The sequence below is a fragment of the Gambusia affinis genome, linkage group LG12 (genome assembly GCF_019740435.1).
Source record: "Gambusia affinis linkage group LG12, SWU_Gaff_1.0, whole genome shotgun sequence".
Taxonomy (NCBI): Eukaryota; Metazoa; Chordata; class Actinopteri; order Cyprinodontiformes; family Poeciliidae; genus Gambusia; species Gambusia affinis.
Window position 1 is genome coordinate 5,512,638 of NC_057879.1, and position 19,433 is coordinate 5,532,070.

Here is a 19,433-nt window from a genome sequence, read left to right on the forward strand (position 1 = left end):
ATGAATTTTTGCTACAAGCTGATTTTAATTTAACTGAATTAGAAAATGAATGCTTACATATTCAGAATCTATATCCTGTATTCTCTTCTATGTCGTTTGCATTAGCATTTTGGTAGATCCAAGACTAATTAAAGACCAGATTGGAGTTTTAGTAGTTGGTCAGTTTAACATAAATACATTATATCAAACTGCAGCCTAAAACCTGCAGCCTGGTTAGCTGGTAGTTTAACCAGGAGATGCCTTCACTGATTGCTGTCACTGTTGGTCTTGTGCAACTGCAAAAAAAAAACAAAAGTTCCTGATTCGGCCGACGCTGCAGATCTTGATCAACTTCGCGTTTGTTTGTCCGTGTTGCTGATGGAGTTCTAGAAAATGCAAGAGAATAAGAAAAACATGAAATTGGACCTGCTGTATTTTATTTTTTACCAGCCTTGCCGTGCAAACAGTCCCTGCTGTCACTCACCTCTTGATTTTTTTCTGTTCACGTAGATTGAGTAATGATAAAACAAATATTACATAAGCGGTTCACGAAACCGGCTTAACTGGTTCAACTCACAAGAATCTTTTTTTTTTTTTTTTGAGATTCTTCTGAACAGCTCTTATCTGTGTTTTTCTTAGGTTCAAGTTTGATTAAGGAGGAAGTAAATCCATTTTGAGGTTGTCACTCAACAGAAGAACGTCAACAATGGTTGAACGCTCTCAAGGCCGGAGAGAGCAGACAGAAAATAGACGGCAGGTTGCTAATTTTTAACAAACCAGACGTCTTAGTTGTGAAGTCATAACGTCACCTTGGACGTACAGTGTCTGTTGGTTCGCTTTTAGCCTGAAACCAAGTCAACAGTTCTGTTTAGATCACTGGCTGACACGTCGGGCTGCAGACGAGACATGAGGCAAACTCTAAAGAAAGACAAAACGAGGAAACTGAGAGCGCGATTTTGGACGTGGTGCTTTTTGCAGCCTCAATTTGTCGAGGTGTTTGTGTGAGTTTAAGTCGCAGCGAAACGGCTGAATGGAGAACTGCGGCAAGACTTGCAAACTGTTGGACGGCCGAAGAGAGCGGGTTGAAATGACAGGCCGCAGCTGAGCTGAGCGGCGTGAGGGCCGAATGCAAAAGTGAAGTAAAAAAACTGCAGATGTTTTTCCGTCCTGCTGCCCGCCGAATAGAAAAAACACATGAATATTAAGAGGTGATTAAGGCAGGAGTTCATCCTCTACAACTTCTGTCCGCGATCCTTCCCCTTGGCTCAGCCGACATTTCACAATGCAGACTGTTGTGTTATAGAATAGAACATAAATATCTTTCCCACTGTGAACAAATTCAGGCGTAACATCAGCATCGAGTATTTAAAATATATAAGACAAGCAAAATTAAAAATAACATTCCATACACTAATGAGCAGGATGATGTTTTTTGTTTTGTTTTTTTCAAATGTAGGCTATATAATTTTCATGTACTTGTGCATTAAAACTGTGTTTTTTAATGTTGGGTCTGGGTGCTGGGGCATTTGGGGCGCCAGAAAGTTGGAGAGAAGATGATAAAAAACAAACAAATTTAATCCGATACATTTTTAAATTATAAATTGAAATAGGTTTTATTTTATAAATGTTGCCTTTCAATTATTAATGTTATACATATGCTGAAAGAGTTGCTTTTGAACCATAATAAATGGAAATGCAAAAAACACACAACAAATTCCACAGAGTTATTAATAATTAAAGGAAGACGAGGCCAAAATGAAAACACTGTGGGGGGAGAAAAATAATGCAAAATCCAGCCAACAAGGAAACAGTGCGTGGAACTTTGAAATAGTTTTCTTTAGAACTTTTATCTGGTCCTCACGTTATCGCAAAAGCAAGTTTGGCTCAGCGCTCCGCCCAGCACCGCTCCTGTTCGCTCGGCTCTGCAGGCCGGTTTGTTTCTGTGCAGGATTCCAGTCGGGTTGAGGCCTGAACTTTGACTGGTCCACTGCAGCAGCTTGATTCTTATCTTCTTTCTGCCCTTCCTGGTGTAGATCCGCTGCTGTATTTGAGATCTTTTTTTAAATTATTATTATTATGATTATTTTGCATGACCCAATTAGAGTCACGGTTGAGAGGAAACGGCTTCTCAGATGGTTGTTTGAGGTCATGCCTGCTCAGCTTCCTGCTTTGTGTGCTGAATACTGCTGTCATACACAGTTAGTGCTGCGCATCTAGATCACTTCGTATCGATGACATGAAATGATCCGCCGACTTCGACTGTTTCATTCTCTGACCAGGCGGAGGCGGACAGAGTGGCCAAATTAAGAACGGGTGGTGATATTTCCGAGTAGTATTGGTCAAGGTGTGATGTAGAAAAATTACTTTTAAACGTTTTTTTTGGGGGGGTTCAGATGTTGCTAAGGTAAACATAAGTGGCCACCACCCACCTCTGAACCAGACTCCATTTTGGAGTTGAGTTCATCGGTGAACTAGAGTTCAATTTCCAACTAGTTCAATTTCCACTTCACAGAGAGACTCCTCCACTCAGCTCCTTCAGACTAGCTAGCAGCAATTAGCAAACAGTTGGTGGAGCTGTTCATCTACTGAGCTCATTTTAGAAGCTACTTCTCATTAAAATTCTGGAAAAAATATTTTTGAAGGGTTAATAGAGGAGCCATGTTGTGATGACTTCCTGAAAGCGGAGTTTCAGACAGAACAGGAGCTTCTTAAAGAAACAGTAACTCAATTTCAAGGTGTTAAATTATGAAGTAAAGTTGTGTTTTGAAAGTCATTATATATATGTAGCAATTTTATAAAAACCAAAGGTAAAATAGTTACTTGATTATGCTATGAAATGGCACTGTGTGTCTGGAAATTTCATTACTTCAAACCTTCAGTTATTCTATTAATCAAATCAAACAGGTTTTTATTTTTTACATGTAGTGCCAAATTAAATTAATATGTATTACGTAATTTTTTTTTTGTTCCCCACCAGGGGGTCCTTTTTGTGGGCTCTAGTGTCCCTTATACCACAGTAGGCTGACAGGAAGGGGGGAAGAGATGCGGCAAATGTCGTAGGGTTCGGGAATCGGGCCCGCGACGGTCGCGTCGGGGATTGGGGGCCTCCAAGCGTGGGGCGCGCTAACCTCTACGCCACCAGAGCACGCCCCAATATTACGTAATTTTAAGACGTACTCATCCAACGCGGAGACAGCTGTAACATTTTATCAGTTTAGCAGACAGATTTATTAATGCCTTCAGGGTCAACTGGCCATTTGAAGACATTCTTGATATCGATATGGAGCAAAATGAAAATGATTTCAACTATCCTGCCTCATGAGCATCAAAATGGCACTCAGAATCCCTCTTTTTTTTTTTTTTTTTTGTCTCGGCCGCAGTGGCTTGAATGACGGGTGAAAATCACACGAGTCCCTTTTCAACACAAGCTAACGGCCTCAGACATTTTGAATGTTTATTTAAAACCCGGCTACGATCCACCACCAGCACAGAATGTGAATACAAAACGCCCAGTCTTGCGTGATGGCGAGCGGATGTCTAAAGCAACTAACATTCAATTCTCTGAAATTGTTCGACATAAAAGAAACAACAACAACAACAAAAAAAAGAAAGAAAGAGACTGGTGGAATTTCGAGAGAAACAAAAATGTAACCTGACACTAAAAATAGCACAAACCTGAAATGTAAGTCCATTGAAACAGATGACTATCGATCAGTTTACGCTTGTAAGAATGAGGATTGTGGTGGGTGTGTGACAAGGTGCGTTCTAAAATTAAACCACAAGGAAGAGCAGGTGCGAAGTTCCGTGCATTCATGTGGCTCCTTCGAGGCAAATAACAACAGATAACAAAGGGGGATATCAAGCTGCATCCAGGAACCTAACGATGCTCTGGGTCTAGTTACCCAGTCAGCGGACTGAAAGTCGGGATCCATTTGGAGAGCGATAAAGATCCGAGATCTGACTGGATGTTGGAGTGATTCTTCAGAGGACCTAGCCGCATCATGCACACCCTGAGAATCATTCACTTCTGAGGTGATTCAGTTCAACAATGTATGGATTCCTTAAGAAGTCCCAAACAGCCGTGAAGGACACAATGAAAATGTAAGTGCATTTTATTTGGAGTGCTTTAAGGATGATTTTTGTGCGTTCGCACTCTTGTGTGGTTTATTAAGTCAAGGCTCTGTAACCTTGACAACCCACATTGTTATTTTTGTCCCCAGTCCAGCTAAAGTAAAACTTGTTTACAGCTGCAAATAAGGTTTTGAAAAAAAAGGCAACTGTGATTTGTATAAAATATTTACTATTTGAAATTTAGTAAATAGTAAGTATTTACTAAAAAAGAAAAACTATTTTATTTCTACTTTCAGACTTTAAAACAAATTCAAACCTGAAGACCTATGCAAGAACGAGAATACCGGTAGATAGATTTTCTTCTGTGCCATGTTCTTGTAACTATGTAAACAAAAAGAAAGCATTTAGTTTCCACTTTTACAAGAAAAATACATCTAAAACATATAACTGTGACTTTTTGTGTTGTTCTGTTTTAATGCAAAGTCCATGAAAAAAAACTACTAAAACACTAGTTTTATCACTTGTCATAAAGCTTTAAAGAGCCACATGAGGACACAAAACTTTTTGGCATGTGGGAAACAGTTTTCAAACTGAAAGCGCCACAGTCTTTTTTCATTTTACTTACAACAAATATGGCAAATAAACACTTTGGGGTTGCCCTGCGACAGACTGGCGACCTGTCCAGGGTGACCCCGCTTCTCGCCCAGAACATTCCCTTACAAAAACATCCCATGAAAATCACATGTGATCACATAATCCACCAAAAAATCACATGTGATTTTCATGTGATCACATGTGCTTTTAACATTCCAAAATCACACGTATTCATGTGCTTTCACATGTGATTCACATCATTCACATGTAAAGATTTGTGTGAACCACATGTGATCACATGTGAAAGTCACATGTGATTTTCATGGGATTTTTTTGTAAGGGTTGACTGGAGATTAGCACCAGCAACCCTCCTGACCCCATTAGGGACAAGGGTGTTAGAAAATGGATGGATGGATGGATGGATGGATGGATGGACGGATGGACGGACGGATGGACACTTTGGGGTTAAAAATCTTACAACAAGCAATAAGAAATGATTATGAGTCACTCTTTATTCAAAATCACTAAGTGTGCAAGATAGACGTGTCCACGTCTGCTTTTGAGTAAAAAGTCACTGAATGTTTGTGCACCTTTATACTATTATGTCAAAATATATTATGTTGTACCTAAAATGTTCTATTTCAAGATTCCAATTATTTGGTAAACGTTTTGTAATTTGTATTAGGCTCCTTGGACAACTCTGATTTGGAGATATTACATTGAGATTTCCACGAATCCATTACCATTGATGCAGACCTGCTGTTGTTTTGCCTTTTTTTTTTTTTTTTACTAATATTGTGTAATGCTGCTTTTCTGTAAATTGGGCACACGATCAAAATAACCCATCTCCCCTTTCTCTCCTTTGCAGACAGGAAACGTATGAACCAAACCCGTTGGGAGACTCTCTTGAGACGGTCCTTTCCCAGAAAAGTAATTTCCTTCTTCTTTCAGGCAGTTCAGAACCAATGTCATGGTTGGCTACTGCCGTCTTCATAATGCAGCTCTGTTCTTTTTCTGTAAAAAGGCGGGCGAAGTGCGTTTAGGGATTTCCTAAAGTTGGAGTTCTGTGAGGAAAACCTGGAATTCTGGCTCACCTGTAAGGAGTATCGGTCGCTTGACAGTCTGGAGGAGCGGACGCAGAGAGCGGGGAGTATTTATGAAGAGTTCATCAAGGAGGGAGCCCCCAAACAGGTGAGGATAGTTTATCTGTTGTGGACTCATGCAACCAAATGTACAGTGTCATACAAAAGCACTTATACCAATAAACTTTTAAGATTTAGTTAGGTAAAGGTACAACAAAGATCAACATCGTTTACTGGGGTTATATTTGATAGTCAATCGTGGCTAAAATTATTCAGAATTTTCAATTTCTTCCTTTTTCAAATAAATTTCTGAGAACTGTGGCATGTCGATGTGTGGGACGGTACTTTGCAGGATCACCTTTAGCTGGAATTAAAATGGCTGGTTTTATTGGCTCTCAAACAGCTTTGGATATCAACTTTTGGGAACTTTTCAGCCTTTAACTGGTTTCCTTTCCAATTTTGTTTTCTTTCAGCCTTCTTCTATTTCTTCCTACTTTGCTTCTGGTAAGCTGAGCCCATGGATCTCTGCAGCTCCTTCAGAGTTGCTGCTTCTCTGATTAATGTTTTTCCTCGACCGGCATTACCGTCTCGTTGGACGGCCATGTCTTAGTAGGTTTGACGTTGCGCTGTCCTCATTCCATTCTGAGTTGGTGGATTGAACAGAGCTTGGGATACTGTTTTGAGATCGTGACCCTGCTTTAAAGTTTCCCATTAGTAACAGCAACGTAATGGGCCATTACGTCGGCACTGACCTTCTCTAACAAACCTCTGAGGCCTTCATAGAACATTGAGAGGTTAAACCATGCTAATTAGTGATCTCTGAAGACATTGGCTGCACTGGATTGTATTTAGATGGATTAAAGTAAAGGGGTAATTACTTATTGAAAGAGTAAAAAAAATTAAATAAAGAAACCCCTTATCAAATATCACTCTTAAAGTGTATTCATACTATGTAGATTGGGTCTAAAATAATCCAGCCGACACTATGAAACTTATTGGAAATTCTTCTGTTAGCTGATTGGTTGAAATTCTACCAGGGAAATCAAACTCAGTGGGAGAAACTCCACTGAAGGGAGATGAGAATCAAACGAAATTGTGTTGGAAACTTTGTGTTGGTCTGTCACATTAAATGCTCATAAAATACTGTTTGGTAAAAGGTCAAGGGAGCATGGTTACTCTTGCTTTGTAAGCACAAAGTGAAGTGAGACAACTTTTGCAGTTCCTGTAGCTTTTTTGTTCTAACTGATGCGCTGTTTCTGCAGGTGAATCTGGATTCCTACACGAGAGAGACGATCAGACGGAGTCTGGAAGAGCCGGAGTCGTCCTGCTTCGCCGTGGCAGAGAGGAAAATCTTCTTCCTGATGGAGAACTGCTCCTTCCCACGCTTTACCGAAACTGAGCCGTACAAACTCTTTATTAACTCCCTTTCGAAGCAGAGAGGTCTTAAGAAAAAACGCATGGCGGTGAGAATAAAGAGCCCTGTGGGGGATTTCAAAGTGAACCCTCTGCTCCTGGTGAGCAAGGACTGACTCAGTGTGTGCTGCCGAGAGTCTGAAGAGTTGCCCAGACAGACTGATGAAGGGCTGCGGGTCAAAGTGCTGCACAGGCACTTCCTCATCCCACAAAGCTTCACAGCAGATTTCTGTTAGACAAGAGAGAGAGACAGAGAGAGAGAGCTGTGAAAATGACATGGAAACGATTCAGCCGCAGAGCTAAGGCTCTCGCTTTTACTGTGCAGCTTCTGGCAGGGACAACTTTGAATGTAAATATGTCTTTTTTTATTGGTGTGCACAAGCGACATGTAATGAAATGTATTTTATAAGTTTGGACTATAACAGTATTTGTGAAAATGTGAAATCATCCCGTCATGTAGGCATCATGTAGCACATGGATTATTTCATGATAAATCACGTGATTTTTTTACAGCACTTGCTGCGTGGAGGTAACAAAAGTGCATCCTTCATGCTGCATCTGGTGCGCTACTGCCACCCAGTGGCGGAGCACAGTAGTGCAGTGGAGGTTAATCATACGATCAGAGTACATTTTTTTGTATCAACTTTTGTGCGTGTGTGTATATATGTATATATATATATACTCACATTATTGACATTTCTTTCTTTCAGCTTCATTATATATTTTTTTCTTGTTGCCTTTATGTTTTGGAAAATGTACAACCTGATTCCATAACTTGTTTTATTACTCATGTTGATATTAAAACAATGACTTCACATTTAAAAGTTTGATGAGAGAAATAATATGTCAGAGATTAATTTATTGTCTTTGAAACTAAAAGTTTACATACAGAATGACTTTTTCAGTCCTACCAGGACAAATCTGAGCTACCCAGACAAATCAACTTTAATTTATCTTTTTATAAGTCAACATGATAAATTATTGTAAATGAGACACAAAACAGGCCTTTTTACAGATATTTTTTATTTTTTGATCTATTTCGCCTGTAAGAAGCTGGAAAAGACGTCAAACAGGAGCAGAGGTTCACCTTCCAGCAGGACGATGACCTTAAACACTCTGCCAGAGCTGGAACACAATGATTAGATCAAAGTACATTCATGTGTTGTCCTGGTCAAAGACCACATCTGAATCCAATTGAGAATGTGTGGGAAGATTAGAGAAAATGTTGTTTAGAGACACTTTTGCATCCATTTTTATTTTACACTTAGGTTTTATAGGTAGCCTGGTAAAAACTAGCCACTTGTTCTATGCTTGTTTTCATAAAGAAGGTCTGGTTTCTGGGCTCTTGAGAAACGATTGCTTGCTGGAGGCAAGGACTCTGTTTAAAGTTTAAAATTTTACCCAGTTGCTAATGTTTAATCGTGACATATGTAATGCGCCAGTTCGACGCTATAAAGCTTACCAGAGATGTACACAACTGTCCTCCACTGAGAAGAGAAAAGTTTTGAGCTGAACAAGACTGTTGATGTTAATTCAATATTTGGAGGGTGGCCAACCCAAACTGAAGGGCGTCGTTCAATTCCACTGCAATTGTTAAAACTACTGCAATGGCAGTAGTTGAAAAACAGCTCAGAAATCAATGTCATTGTTCAGATCTCCTCTTCCTGGTTGCTGAGTGGTTGTAATTCAACCAGAGAAATCAAGCTCAATGGGAGAACGTTCAGACGAAGCATTGTAGGGAGATGAGAATCAAGCGGAATTCCGTTGGCTTAGGCCAGGCCTTTTTTTTATTATGATTTTTTTTTTTTTTGCGTTTATTGGTTATGTAAAGATATGGTGTTATTTATATTTTTGCTAAAGGTATGGTTATGAATTTATTTGTAATGGTTAGGGTTACTGTTTGGTACCGTTAGACATAAATGTGGTGACTAAATTGAGTGGAAGTCAATACAAAGTCCTAATATAGGCAGAAATATGAAGTTATGCGTGTGGGAGAGAGAAAGAGACAGAGAATGAGAGGCAGTGTGAGAGATAACATGGTGTGTAGTGTAGTGTGGACAGTATCCCAGCATCCACTGCGCCCCACCCTCTTTCCCCCCCGATTACGTCACTGCCAACCGGAGGAGAGGCCTCGCTCCATCAGCCTGCATCAAAACTTTCCCACTGTGCAAATATCTCGCTGTAAGTATTTATTCAGAATTTTTCGCTAATTATTATTATATTTTAATACCAACATCATATGTCAGCCGTTAACTCGACGGTGTTGTTGGAAGGCGACCAGCCTCCTGCTAGCTCCGCTCTCCGGAGTCCAGGTGGATGGAAAGTGCTCAGATTAATCTGATAGTTTGGGCTAAAGGAGACCGCGGCTAAAAGCGCTCGCTTGTTTTGTTATGCTTTTATGAGTAGGTGGGATAAGTATCGCGACGTAACTACCTTAAAAAGCAGTTTCGTATATTTACGAGCTTATAGTTATTAGTCTATATTTTTTTTAACATCTGAACCTACAAAACCAGCAGAGCAAAGCTTCGGTTCTCTGCTGCCCGGTTAACTAGTTTAGTTACTAAAGCTGGAACTGGGAATGTTAGCTTAGCATAGATTCATATGCTAGTTAGCAGGGTGGGATCTCTGAAGTTGACAACTTCGGAACAGCGAAGCCTTCATACATCTCCAGTGTGTGGATCGGAGCGGCTCCTCGCTATGTATCATCATGTCTTGTAATCGGCTTTAATCTATTTCCGTCGGGGGCAGCGAGGAAACGATGCTAGTATGTAAAAGTCAGGGTTGACCTGCATGAATCCGCTGGATTTGATCTCTGCTTCTCTATCCTCCCGGAAGCACACATACAACGAGAAAGTAAATGAATATTTCCACGTGTGATTGGTGGAGATGCACCAGTTATTTCACCCGAGTAAAATTACATATATGTTATTGCTGCTCATCAATTCCTTAAAAAAAATCTGCAATTATTCTGGTTCTATACATCAACCAACAGCATGGACTATTTTTTAATAAAAATCGCGTAAAGGTTACAGACAAATGTTTTGTGCATATTATTGCAATATTTTAATCCCTTTATTTTCTGTTGAATTCAGAGGGGGGCTCTTCTTATTAACATGTCAACACCAGCTGTGCTTTAAATTCCTAAGCAACTCTATGTCTGTGACGTACTTAATATCATTAGCATCATACTAGTGTCGTTTTGGCTGTTGATTTTAACCGTGCAAGATTACCAAACAAAAAAAAAAAGTATATTGATATTCAAATGCACCACATTATTTTAATCACTTGAAAGTAACATCCACTGATGAACACAAAATTAATAGTAAACAAATTAGCAAGTTTGATGTGTTTGATTTCCCTAACAGTGGCAGCAGCAAGTTGCAGGGAGATTAATCTATTATTTGTGTAACAACTAAAAAAACAACCTAGAAATATTTTTTCAATGTGTAATGGGATTTAGTTTGTATTGTTGCAATATTTTAATCCCTTCATTTTCTTTTGTATTCAGAGTTATTTTCTAAAAAAAAAAAGAAGAAAAATCACCAAAGCATTAAAAAAAAAGGAGAGAATTTATCATGCTCTTGGGGACCGCCTGGTGGTGCGGGGGTCCTAAGCAGCTGCTTAACTCACAATTTCTTCTTTGGTTGGCTCTGGTTTGTGGTACTTATTAAAAAGTAGAACTTTAAAATAAGCAACATATCCAAATGTAAAAATATGTGATGCCCTCAAACCAAAACAGAGACGCTGACCTGTTATTTCACCAGACGTCGTGTGAATCACTTTTATCGTACCCTCCTCTGACCCAGGCCTTCTCCAGCACAGCAATGGAGCCATCAGAAAACGCTACTGGCAACCACACCCTGAACTCGACAGGCGCCGAGGGCTCATGGGAGATCAGCGACAAGACCAGACTGTGCCGCTTCCTCTGCTACGGCTCCGAGGGAGACATCTACACCGCCAGAGAGCAGGGCCGCGTCTCCACGGAGACCGCCGGAGCCCTGCTGTCGCTGCTGCAGGAGGGGAGAGGCGCAGAGGCGGTGGAGGAGGCGAAACGGTTCGCCCAAGGCGGCAGCGCCGTCAGTCCGGGCCCGGCCCTCTTCGCCTTGGCCTTGTGCTCGCAGCATTCGGAGCTGAAGACGAGGCAGGCGGCTTTCAAAGCCCTGAGGGAGGTCTGCCGGGACCCGGCCCACTTGTTCTCCTTCGTCCAGTACAAGAAGGAGCTGAAAGAAGGGATGAAATGCGGGATGTGGGGGCGCGCCCTGAGGAAGGCCGTGTCCGACTGGTACAACGAGCAGGACGCCCTGAGTCTGGCTGCAGCGGTGACCAGGTGTAAACAGAGAGAGGGCTGGTCGCACCAGGACCTGCTCAGGCTCTCCCACACCAAACCGGCCACAGAGGGTGAGTGAGGGGCGGACAGTTTGGGAGCGAAGGCACTCAAAAAAAAAAAAGGCATGTATGGCTTATGGAACTGCTGCTTGCCGTAGCAATGTGAGATTTATTACAAGCCACACAAGACTCCAGCTGCATCTCCATCCATCCATCCATTTTCTATACACCCCTTGTCCCTAATGGGGTCGTTGCTGGTTCCAATCTCCAGCTACGTTCTGGGCCAGAGGCGGGGTACACCCTGGACAGGTCACCAGTCTGTCGCAGGGCAACACAGAGACATACAGGACACACAACCATTCACACACACACTCACACATAGGGAGAATTTAGAGAGACCAATTAACCTGACAGTCATGTTTTTGGACTGTGGGAGGAAGCCGGAGAAACCGGAGAGAACCCACCATGCACAGGGAGAACATACAGAAAGACCCCGGGCCGGGAATCGAACCCAGGACCTTCTTGCTGCAAGGCAACAGCCCTAAGTGCAGACTCCACTGTGCAGTCAGCTGCATCTCCATTAACCTTAAAATTTCACAAATTGAATTGACGAAAATAATTTCTAAAACATGACATTGGCGTGTTTCTATTTTTACCGATAAAGTTTTTCAATATAAAGATTTTTGCTCTAAGATGAGGTGGTTTTTCAGCCGTATTAAGATATGCCTGTTTCGCAAAACTTGCAATGAGAAACACTTTTCTTCACATCACACAAATGACACCTGATCAACATCCAGATGTTACTGCTGGCAGGAACCACAAGCATACACACGTTCATGTAACTGTTTTCTTCCGTCGGTGCCTTGATTATTATTGTGTGAAACAAGCTTATTTATGTGTGATTTTAATTGAACTACTTAATGTAAAAATGCAATTACAAAATTATTATTATTACCTTTATCTATTTATTTTATATTAGCAGAAGATTGACAAAGATTTGCACACATCTGCAATGTAAACGCAACTACTGGTAAAAAACAAACAAAACAAAAACAACACACCACATAGTGCTCATCACGTCTCTCAAAGGGGAGCATTTAGAAACAGGAAGTTATCAATGGACATAATGTAAAGTTGATTGGTCTTATCAATAAATTGATACGAGTTTCCTTTTGTATCAAGACTCTCAACCATTTTTTCTTTAACTTTAAAGGCTAAAAAAACACGAACAATAAGCTAAATTAAAAAAAAAGAAGCATATTTGAACCGTTTTTGCATCAGCTGTTTTTACATAGCCAATTAATTGTTTGCATCCCTACTTAGAAACACATTCTAGTATTAAGAGCTTGAAAACAACAAGCTTCTTTTTGTTTTGTTTTGGGGTTTTTTCCACTTTAAAAATGTCACTTTTTAAAGTGAAATTCCATGATTGCACAAGAATAAGAGACGAGCGAGAAACGTCGGACGTCTCCGCTTGCAGCGTCCCACGTTTTGACCGTTAAACAGTGACGACCGACTCTTTGTGCTTCCAGCTGTTGCCTTGATCAGCAAATATGTAACAAAAGGGTGGAAGGAGGTCCAGGCGGCTTACGAGGACAAAGAGAAGTCGGAGGAAGTGGTCAAAGTGCTCTCCTATCTGGAAGTGTTGGAAAAGGTCAAGCGCAGCTGTGACGAAGTGGAGGTCAGCGGTTTAATAGAGGAGCACAAGCTGGAGAAGGAGCAGCTGCTTACTGACCACCTGAGGTCAAAACAGGTACGCTGCTTTTCTTTGACACTTTCACCGGTGAGGCCACGTCTGCAATTTCCACAAATTAGACAGAAAGGGGAGATGTGACAGAGATTTTTCAATCTACAGTTTTTCTAACAATGAAGCTGTTTTATAGCCGATACGGTGCAACGGACTTAGCAAGCTGGAATAGAGTTTGAATGAAGAGTCTGAATGAAATCCACATCGGCAGAAATCCATGTCCGCCGATTTTCACTTGTCTTTGGAGTGGAGCCCTGAGATACAGCAAAAACTTCGGTATTGGGTAAGGACCCGTAATCCTGGGGGTTTGTGACGGCCGTTAGTTGTACCTCAAAACACAAACATCTTAAACTGCCCCCATCCGCATCCCCAAAAATGGCTTTGAGCCCCCAGTAGACGTTCACTGTTGTGAATGTATTTGAGAGCTAACACTGTACAATACTGTTCAGTCCAACATTTAAATATCCAGATTTCAAATGATGTTTAACGATGACCCCAGAAGACCAGCACGTTTTCTGGATCGGGTTCCTAACTTGCAGAAATACTTTATTAAAAACCCAAAAAGCCGTGAAAGAATGAAACAGTGAAGTTACCGAAACGGCCAGGACTCAAGCTAACACTGACGCTGAAATCCGCCAACTTTGAGCATTGTTCTTGCAGGAAATGGCTTCCACACGGACAGTTCTGTTAGTGCTTGGATATGGTGCGTTCACTGACCAGACGAAAGGTCAAATTTCTTAGCTTCCATCTCACTAGTCGCTGGTCAGGGCTGTTGATAAGAAAATGACATTAACCATTATTTTAGGAAGTTGACGATATTGAATAAACCTAAATAAGCACCGTTTTTGCACTTAAACAGTTACGGTAAATACCGGTTTCTTTAAACCGGAAATCTGGTAACGGTAAACTTTTTTTCTTTCTTTCTGAAGGTGTGGAGTGCCCTGCTGAAGGAGATGTCTCTGCATTCCATTCTTAAAATCCTGGGAAAGATGACGTCCAACAAACTTCTTGAGCCACGGAGCGCAGAGACCCAAACCATCTGCGAGAGGCTTCAGAACGAGTCGTCGCTAAAGAAGGTACCATGGCTAACATCCTCCAACGGCGTCGCCGTTTTTCCGTGCCGCACGTGAAAACGTTTCCATTTTGAACCCTCCAGGCCAACATCCACCCTTTCAGCATCCTTTTGGCTTCAGAAAACTACAAACGAGGTCAAGGCTTCCAGGGCAAAACAAAGTGGGAAGCGGACAGTAGCATCCTCAAAGCCATGGACTGGGCTTTTTACACAAGCTTTCTGGTGAGTTTTCCGGGTCTCCCGAGTTCCTCCTCAGCCATCGCGTTCTTACTAAGAACATGGCCACTCTCGTTTCCGTTCCTCAGAACGTGGAGCCCGTCGGGAAGCGCTTCGTTGTGGCTGTGGACGTGGGCACGTCGCTGACCAGCATCGTCCCGGGAACGGCGATCAGCACGGCGGTTGCAGCTGCAGCCATAACCATGGTGAGCCCGGAGCAGAGTGAGGGAGACTTTACGCTGTAGCAGAGGGAACAGCTGCGTCTGTTGGGGCATGCTGGGAATTCTTGGCAAATTCCTTCCGCGCCATGTTGGTCCACAGGGGCCCCTCAGAGGTTACTAGCCGGGGAACGTGACATCGCAAAATCAAACGGAAGAGTTTTGTTTAGATGTACCGAAGAGAGGCAGAGTTAGATTGGTTGTTGTTTCAGTGTCTTTTATGCCTGTTTGCTGCAGATTTTTGCCCGGACAGAAGCAAACACGGACGTCCTGGCCTTCTCTGAGGGCGCTGTGGTTCCGTGCTCTCTTTCTGCAGACATGTCGCTTGCAGAAGTAACTGCTGAGCTGGTTAAGGTAAGACCAACAGCTGTTTTCTCTCCTTCTGCAGGTGTAGAAGCAGACCTCTGGTGTGTCCACTGGTCATCTCTACGCTGCATTCTGTCCTCCACTTCTGTTTCCTGCTTCCCTTTAAAACATTTCTCCCTTTCTTTTCCATCTGCAATCTGCCGCTACAGTGTCCCAATTGCATAATTTGTGGATATTTTGTTAGTCAAAAAATAAACACTGTTAGGTGTCCTGTTGTTTTGTACATCCTGTGTTCATTATTTATTTTATTGATTGATTATTTGATATATTTGCTTGTAGCAAAGAACTGTGCCCCAATTTCATTGTCCTTGTGAACACCGTATGGAAATTTACAATGACAATAAAGACTTTACTCACTTACTTAAACTTTAAAAAAAAAAGAAAAACCTTGAGTGTTGCTGAATTAAAACAATTCTCCAGAGAAAAATGGGTCAAAAATTCCTCCAGAGTAGAAGACTCATTATTTCCTTCAAAAGCTTGATGCCAGTTGTTGATTTGTAGGCGCAATCACTTCTTCAAACTGTATTTTGTATTAATTCTGGACATTTTTGTCTGACATTTAAGTTTGTTTGATCGAAAACATTTAAATGTAACCAATTAAAAAAAGCAAAAACAGAAGAAAAATCAAAGAAATTGCGCTCACACTGCCTTACATGTGCAAACCGAGGCGCTTTGCTGCCCTCAGCAGGTCATTTGTGGTAATTCAGCGCCACTCTCCTGTCTGAATTGAAAACTTGCCAATTTCCCACCCTGCCTTTTTTTTTTAACCCCACTACTGTTGCCTGTTTGAGTTATAGTTAGCCTGAAAACAGATGTTTCTGTTGAACTTTTCTCTTCCAGTTCCCCAGCGGCAGCACCGACTGCACCCTTCCCGTCACATGGGCCACAGAAAACGGGAAGTCTGTGGACATGTTCATCATTCTGACCAACAACCCACTGTGGACGTTTACAGCCAGCCCAGTGGAGTCTCTGAAGAAACACAGACATGTAGGTTTGTCTCTGTGAGACACTTTGGTCTTCTTTCAGCTCTTCCCTTCCTGACTCTGTGAGCTGAAGCATTTCAGTGCGAATAAGGTACTTCTGAATGCATTGCTGCTAGCATCAGCAACACGTGTTCTACAATGTTGTCTCAGGTTTTAGAGACCTGAGACTCCCCCCACACACACACACACACACACACACACACACACAAGTCTAGAGATTATGGGTGTTTTTTAAACATTCTTCTCTTTCTCCTCAACTACAGGCATCAGGCACAGATTCCAAGCTGGTGATGTGCGGCCTGACCTCCATCGGCCACGCCATCGCAGACACAGAGGACCGGGGATTACTCAGCATCTGCGGCTTTGACCTCGGAGCGTTCAGCGTCATCCGGAACCTCGCCCTCGACCTTATCTGACCCGACCCGACCCGACCCCATCCAATCCGACAAAATCCGAGGCTCGCACACGCAGAGTTCTGGAGTAACTAATCTCCCTCTTTAAAAAAAAAAACAAAAAAACATGCTGACACTTACAATTCCAGATTTTTGTATTCCGTTCTGACTAAGCGTCCAGCGGGCTGGACGGTTCTCCAACGATGTCACAGGGTACCGATACAGGGTACGCTGCAGGTGGCGCGACTACACAGCAGGCCGATTCTGGTTCTGGTTCTGGTTAAGACACTAACCTCTCTCATTTCCAGCTAGAAGATGAAGTCAGAATGTTGGGTTTATTTTGAGGTGGTTTCTTGTAGTTTTCTTTTCTTTCTTTCTTTTTTTTTTTTTTACTCTGGTAGCAGGTTTGAGGTAAAGTAGGTGAAGCTGGAACTAATTTTATGTAGTATGTTTATAAGTTATTAACCGAACTATGGGAAATGAAGAAGGGAGGACAAGAGGAAGCACCAAAAAATCCACAGGATAACTCTCTGTTCTGTGTAATTTTTATGATTTATTTAGTTTTGATTTGAATACTAACATTGATTCATTTTAGAATGTTTTAGTTTTATTCCTGTTTAAACCCTCCATCACTTTTGTTATATCCGAATAGTCTCTCTCTCCCTCTCTCTCTCTCTCTGTCTCTCTCGAACTAACTACTGTCCTGATAAAAAGTTTACCTCTACTCATCAGGCGCATAAATGCCACAATAATTTCGGGCGTTTATTTCAATTTGTTGGAATGACTGTTTATAAAAACAACATTTAAGTGCACAAGTTTGAATGTAGTGCAGATTTAATCCACATGATCTGTAGCACATACAATCTGCGTAAGCAAATATTACTGGTTGCTTTTTTCCCCTTGAATTCTGTAATTTTGATGCAGTGTGGTTTGGGGGGGGAAAAAATCACATTATTCACATTTTATTTAAACTTAGCTATCCAGTTCTTGTTTTCTACATCTCCTGACGACATAAGCTGTATAATCAGTCCACTCTGGGAAAAACAATGGTTCAAACGCGTCACTGAAACACTAAGATTGAAGACATTCGAACCCACGATGGGTGGATGTCAAGTTCTGACTGGCACTGTATATCAGGGTGTTCCCTTTTAAATGGGATAACTTATTTTTTGAAGGAGTGTTTTTTATTTGTTTGAGCAACAAAGTTATGCAAATGTCAAGGACTCCAACAGATTTTGATGAAAGTTGAGAGAAATTGGCTCAGTTTCTCGTTGTAGTCAGAAATCTATGCATTGCCATTAGGTAGGGGTGCACCGATTGCAAGTTTCTGGCAGATCAACAGATATTTAAAAAGCCTGATTCCAGTTTTAACTGTTCTGATTTTTTTATTTTTTTTTTCTGAAAATTGGAAAAATATAGCATCAAAATCACTTGAGTTGGCAACACCTTGGTGACTATTGTTTACTTCGCATGTTCCGATGTGACCTCTGTCCGGTCTCACTATAGAACAGAACGTGACTGTGGTTCGTTTTCACGTCTTTGCGCAGGTAGATGAGGTCAGCTTCAGATATAGGTATCAGCCGATCGCCTGAAATTAAGTTAACCTGCGCCGATTTCTTGGTGCACCCCTGCAATTAGAACAATACTGTATTATGTGAAGATTAACTGTAGCTGGGCAAGAAGAACTGTTCACCATGACTGAATCTGCTAAAGTTGCACTGCTGTATCTTTAATTTATTTGCAAAAACTAACGACTGCAATTATTGTAGAATAAATCAGATCGAATGTACGTTTTGAAGTCATGAAATTGTTTAGATTTAAGCAATCCGATTTCTGTTTCTCCGTTAACTGATCCCACCGTGCTCACTGTGTCAGTAGCAGAAGCATTCAAACTGCAGTAGTTACAGACGTCGCTCACTAAACTCTCGTCAGTCATCCTGGTGTGGTCCGCAGTATGACACTATTCTCAACCCTGGAACTGTCAAGGCAATATTTTCTTTCTTTCCATATAGACTTAACTTGTAAGTCTGACGTAACTGCTCCACAACTGCTGCCGCTACGGCATCTGTAGTCTTCACAGGATTTTAGAATTGTGGTGTTGTTATTCACGAGAGCTTCTCCACCGTGGTTCACTTCTTTTCTGCCATACTGTCTGTTATATCGACTTGTTACATGAGTATTTTGATTGTAGTCGAAAGTAATCCCTTCCCTAATAAACATTTATGCTGCTCTTTAAACCCTGTGTTCATGTCTCATGAATCTCTGCCGAAAAGAGTTGCCAACTTTTGAGAGGAGCTTTGAAGTAAGATGGTGGGAGTCAATTTTTTAGCGAAATGTAAGGTGTTATTGACCTTAGAGAACAAAGTGGTTGAGTTAAGATTTGGTTAGTCTCTTGATCTAAAGCCACGACTTGGAACTGGAAAAAGGTTTATTGCGCCAGCGGTACCCTAACGGGTTCAACACACTGGAGGTGACATCGCTCTCTTTCCATTCATTTCCTATGCGATGAGATGTCAATCGCTAGTCACGTCATCTGCCCTTATTGATGTTGTAACCCCACTTGGTTGTGGAAAAGAAAGAATTGAGTCAAAAAGCAAACCAATGGATTTACCAGAGTTACAGGCGACCAAAAGAACTAGGTACCCGACACAGGCATTCAAAATGATCTTCCTGCGTACAGTGACTGAATTCCTCTGAAATACGACGAGGAATGTCCTCACCCAGAGAGAGGCTTGCACTGCACGTGCTTCTACAATCCAGTCTGGCATCTGGTCAGGACGTCTCCAGGACACCTCATTTTGGTGGTTTTGGTGTTGCATCTATTTCCAAGGAAGAAGACCCAAAACACGTGGGAGGGCATATACCCTTTGTAATCCTCCATTAACCCCCAGAATCCTCCTGACCTGATCTGGGATAAGCTAAAGGCAAGAGGCGGATGAGAGCGAGTGAAGCAATGCTTTTAAGACACTTAAGA

At 41.7% G+C, this 19,433-nt stretch overlaps 2 protein-coding genes across 3 annotated transcripts; both read left to right on the top strand.

Annotated features, from left to right (window-relative positions):
• The first annotated feature begins 3,443 nt into the window (after positions 1 to 3,443).
• LOC122840646 (regulator of G-protein signaling 5-like) lies at positions 3,444 to 8,128 on the top strand. The gene is made up of 4 exons (XM_044133190.1): positions 3,444 to 4,080; positions 5,513 to 5,574; positions 5,669 to 5,835; positions 6,989 to 8,128. The coding sequence occupies exons 1-4, from the start codon at positions 4,028 to 4,030 to the stop codon at positions 7,253 to 7,255; spliced, it is 549 nt and encodes a 182-aa protein (XP_043989125.1). The 5' UTR covers positions 3,444 to 4,027; the 3' UTR covers positions 7,256 to 8,128.
• Positions 8,129 to 9,191: 1,063 nt separating this feature from the next.
• ro60 (Ro60, Y RNA binding protein) lies at positions 9,192 to 18,696 on the top strand. 2 transcript variants are annotated; one of them, XM_044133192.1, is made up of 9 exons: positions 9,192 to 9,320; positions 10,946 to 11,537; positions 12,998 to 13,218; positions 14,142 to 14,288; positions 14,369 to 14,506; positions 14,590 to 14,706; positions 14,956 to 15,072; positions 15,925 to 16,071; positions 16,331 to 18,696. In XM_044133192.1, exons 2-9 carry the CDS (start codon positions 10,964 to 10,966, stop codon positions 16,481 to 16,483), a joined length of 1,614 nt encoding a protein of 537 aa, XP_043989127.1. In that variant the 5' UTR covers positions 9,192 to 9,320; positions 10,946 to 10,963; the 3' UTR covers positions 16,484 to 18,696. The 2 variants fall into 2 exon arrangements, with proteins under 2 accessions (XP_043989127.1, XP_043989126.1); XM_044133191.1 differs by lacking the exon at positions 9,192 to 9,320 and adding an exon at positions 9,530 to 9,992.
• Positions 18,697 to 19,433: the final 737 nt, after the last annotated feature.

Coding starts and splice junctions, on each gene's coding strand:
- LOC122840646 (XM_044133190.1), top strand. CDS start 4,028: ATGTATGGATTCCTTAAGAAGTCCCAAACAGCCGTGAAGGACACAATG. Junction 4,081..5,512: donor GTGAAGGACACAATGAAAAT/GTAAGTGCATTT, acceptor TCTCCTTTGCAG/ACAGGAAACGTATGAACCAA. Junction 5,836..6,988: donor AGGAGGGAGCCCCCAAACAG/GTGAGGATAGTT, acceptor CTGTTTCTGCAG/GTGAATCTGGATTCCTACAC.
- ro60 (XM_044133191.1), top strand. CDS start 9,930: ATGAATCCGCTGGATTTGATCTCTGCTTCTCTATCCTCCCGGAAGCAC. Junction 14,507..14,589: donor CTTTTTACACAAGCTTTCTG/GTGAGTTTTCCG, acceptor TCCGTTCCTCAG/AACGTGGAGCCCGTCGGGAA. Junction 14,707..14,955: donor CAGCTGCAGCCATAACCATG/GTGAGCCCGGAG, acceptor TGTTTGCTGCAG/ATTTTTGCCCGGACAGAAGC.